Source organism: Castanea sativa, chromosome 7 (genome assembly GCF_040712315.1).
Source record: "Castanea sativa cultivar Marrone di Chiusa Pesio chromosome 7, ASM4071231v1".
In the NCBI taxonomy this organism is placed as follows: Eukaryota; Viridiplantae; Streptophyta; class Magnoliopsida; order Fagales; family Fagaceae; genus Castanea; species Castanea sativa.
The window spans coordinates 24,977,704-24,981,869 of NC_134019.1; the positions used below are offsets into that span (position 1 = coordinate 24,977,704).

The 4,166-nt window shown below is 34.8% G+C and overlaps 1 protein-coding gene across 1 annotated transcript; it reads left to right on the top strand.

Annotated features, from left to right (window-relative positions):
- The first annotated feature begins 1,130 nt into the window (after nucleotides 1-1,130).
- On the top strand, nucleotides 1,131-3,007 carry LOC142644210 (serine/threonine-protein kinase ZRK1-like). The gene is made up of 3 exons (XM_075818868.1): nucleotides 1,131-1,433; nucleotides 1,570-1,943; nucleotides 2,911-3,007. Exons 1-3 carry the CDS (start codon nucleotides 1,131-1,133, stop codon nucleotides 3,005-3,007), a joined length of 774 nt encoding a protein of 257 aa, XP_075674983.1.
- Nucleotides 3,008-4,166: the final 1,159 nt, after the last annotated feature.

Here is a 4,166-nt window from a genome sequence, read left to right on the forward strand (position 1 = left end):
AAAGTCTTGTCCATTTCATGGTTCAGATTAAGTTTTACAAATCTAAAGGTGTATAGATTGTCAAGTCATTTAAAATTTTAAATAACGTGGTAATTTGTACACTGCTAGATAGAAAATTTAATCTGAACTGTGAAATTGACGAAATGGACACACCAGCAACTCTCATCATATGAAATGGGTTCAATGTCCAATTATGAAACCCTTGGAAAAGGAGGAGGATTTGAAATGGAGATGAAGGGTAGATAAGGTTCATTTTTATGAATGGGCATAATTTTATAAAAGAGGTAGCGACATTTCAAACAACACAACTAACACACAGCAGCGAAGCTGCAAACCCAAACAAAAGAGACATACAGCCAGAACCGCTAAGACAAAACCTCTAAGTTACTCTCTCTCCTTGAGCAAAAGCAGAAAAGAGACGCCCCAAAGGCTACAAAGATTCTGTTTAATACAGAATTTCTAACATTTCAAAAAAAGCAAGGCAGCTAGTCCTTCCTCTTACGTCTTCTCTAATAGCATGATACTCTGATTTTATGTTCCCACCATAAATCTTTGCATTACACTGCAATGAAATTTGAAAAAAATGGAAGCTGCCCATGCAAGTCTGCACAGCTTCACTCTAAAATCTCCACCCTAAGCTCATGAACAATCCATATATTCTTCTATTAAGCAAACACTTTTAATGAATCTGCAGCCAAATCCTTTTAGTATAGGAACAGCTGAAGGATAAGTGATTACTACACTCTATTTGATTTTTGCAAAAGACACAAAGAGTAACCAAAGTCAACCCCATTTGGCAGTCCTATTACAATTGGACAGCCTATCCAAAATAACCAACCAACATAAATAAGCGACAAATCTCATTAGTAATTAGCTTCAGAGTTCAGATCACAATAGCCAGATCAAATTTCTCCTCTATGAAACTGATAAGTGCTTTTAAAAGAATCAGACTGTTGCTTACAGATCAGGGCAGGGCATGCTATTTGATCATTTTCTTCTCATTATTCAGTTCTAAATTAACTTGCTTTTGTGCTTTTCCTATGTTGTATTCAGACTCTAACAAGTAAGAGTTTTTAAGGTGGCCTTGCGTGTTTGAGAATGGAGGAAATGGAGGCACCTTACTAGAGGATATGATTGCTTCTTGTAATGGTAAATGCAATCCCATTCCCCATTTCTCTGCTGATGAGTCCCTGAGAGCAACAAACAACTTTAATCCACTTTGCACTATTCGGAAAAGTAAATTACTTCCCTGGAGTCATACTATTAAAGTCGATGACCCCATTGATGATGCACATTACACTATGTATATGGGTTCTTTAGATGACCGCCCAATTATTGTCAAGGAGTTTGAAGGGACAATAATGGAAGATGAATTTAGGTCTTTTGCTATCTATGATATTGTCATTACAACCCAGATGAGCAACCACATGAATGTTTTAAAACTCTTAGGCTGCTGTTCTGCTGTTTAGAGTTTTGTGTGCTGCTTCTGGTGCTTGAAAATCCAATCCATGGTGTTGTAAATGATGAAGGAGGTTTTGGGTATGATGACTCTCTACCTTGGAAGATTAGGCAGCGGATTGCTTAGAGCTTGCTAATGCAATTACATATCTTCACACAGCACTTTCTAGGCCTGTCATCCATAGGGATATAAGACATGGCTCATTTTTCTTGGACCATTACTTGGTTCCTAAGTTCTGCAACTTCTCACTCTCTAAAAAAATTCCTCCTAACCTATTGCATGCTGATGATGATGTGAAAGGGATTTATGGTTACCTTGACCCTAACTATGTTATATCTGGCTCTGTCACAGAAAAAAGTGACGTCTATTGCTTTGGTGTGCTTTTACTTGTTTTCTTGGCTGGGAAGATGCGTGACAATGCAGGATGGGGAACAAAATTTTGCTCAATAATTGAAAATGGGAAAGCTCACATTCAGAATGATCGGTTTAGTAAAATTTTTTACTCAAAAATTTTAGGAGAGGGAGTGAGCAAAAATCAAGCACGGCAATTAAAAGATTTTCTAGCACTGGCCTGTACCAAAGGCAAACATCAAGGCCAGATATGATTGATGTGGCAAAAGAACCCATGCAGATTGAGAAGCCTATCTCTCCTTAATAGCTCCATTCAAGGCCAGATTGTGAGAGACCGCACTCCAGCTTGTTTTGGAATTGGGCTAAACCCTATTGGCTCTCAAAATGGAGGTTTGATTGATTATATTTTTCCCTTTAGATTAAGGGTTTTACAATGGAGTCGCCTCTTATTTAATTGTCAGAATAAATAAGAAAACCATAATTGAAAATTTTATCATTTTATTGATTTGAGAATGAATGTACATTGATTATAGGAAATTACATGACTTTGGTCCTAGATACAATTTAAAATAAAGTACATGGCTTTATTCCCTAATTACAATCTAGTTTGAAAATTACTTGGATAAGTACTTGAACCCTTGATCTAAACTTGGAAGCTATGTTACAAGAAGGGAAGGTGTTAGGCACCCACTTTGCCTAATGAAACCGGTCTTCTAGACTGTGGCTAACATTCATATATCATCCACTATATTATCAATCAATTGCAAGTTGAATTTAATGTATGTGCATGTGATAAACACTAACTCCATATATTAATTATTGCATTTGGATTGAAAAATAAATTATAGTGAATGTGTGTGAATGGTGATATCCTAGATTCAAGAATTTGAGAGAATAGTGAAAATTGTTTTTCATATTTTGGATATAGATTTAAGATCAAAACTAGTATCATGCATGAACATGTGATGAATAACCAAAAACATGTAAAGAACACATGAACATTTGAGAATATCAAGAACATTCAAATATATTCAAGGAATTTAAATAATCAACTAGCATTATTTAATCTTAAATTAACATTATATGAAAATGAAAAATAGGTTAAGGAAAGAGATTGTACTTGCATGCAAGATCTACACGTTGGAGGAGGAGGCTTCTAATGGAGGTCGTAAGGGTGAAGTAGAGAAGAAGAACTAGGAGAGGGAACTCCATTTCTTAAGTCTCAGGAAGACCAAGATATGACAAGACTAACTCTACTTCACTAGAACTCAAGAGGGGAGAAGAGATGATGTTATCCTATGTGCTTGGAAATGGAGGAGAGTGGGTTTATACAGTAATAGAGTAGAAAATATGAATAGAAAGACCTTTAATGAGGGTTGACAAGGCATCAAAGAGAATCATGAACCTAAACACTATTTCAGTATTTAGAGAAAGCTAATGCATTAAATTTGGAGGTTGGTGGGAGTGATGAGTAAGCAAAATGACTAAAACCTTGGTTCTTCCTGTAGCTTCTATAACAGTTCTCAAAGCTAATTGAGAAAAATCATATATTGCTTAATTTTGATCGAAATTGCCTTATTCTTGTGCTCAAATGGAAGCCCCAGATGTCTAGTTTCTAGGAAATAGGCCCAAATAAGTTTCCAATTAACATTAATAGGCTCCAGTTACTTTCATTTCAAACTTAATCAATTCCAAGTTTACCCCAATTAAAATGATAATTATATAAATTACTCATTAAATAATTAATCATTAATGTTTGATGATCTAATTAATCAAGCGTGTGCAATCTTACCGTAAGATGTAGTCCTAGTCAATCAAATTATGACACATCATTAGTTTTAGATTGATTATAATTATAACCAATTAGGATTAATTGTTCATAATCACATATATTCGGACTTAATTTGTGATAATGCATCTCAACCATTAAAACTTGATTTGATAAAAACTTTCAATCTAATGGTCCGATTATGGCTTATAACCAGTTAATTTGATTGTTACAACATCAAGACCACTTTGATGAAATAAAGTTAAGGATCTAGTGGCTATGATTAAGATGCCTATTTTCAAGGTAAAATTATCTTTTACCCTCTATGTGAGATTAAATGCGGGTGTAAAAGGATCTCTCCTTGATAGTGCCATTCAACTGCGTGGCAGTTTCAAAGTGTAAAAGGATCTGTCTTACTTACAGAGTGTCATAATGCAATATCCATGCAAATAAGGAATTTTAGTATTGTGAATAAGAATACCTTTCCATGGTATTTTGTCGATTGTAAGTGAGTGATTATTGTTTTCTTTTCAATTCTCTCAACTCTCAAGAAAAGGGAGCAATAACTACAAAATTCGTATTTCCAAG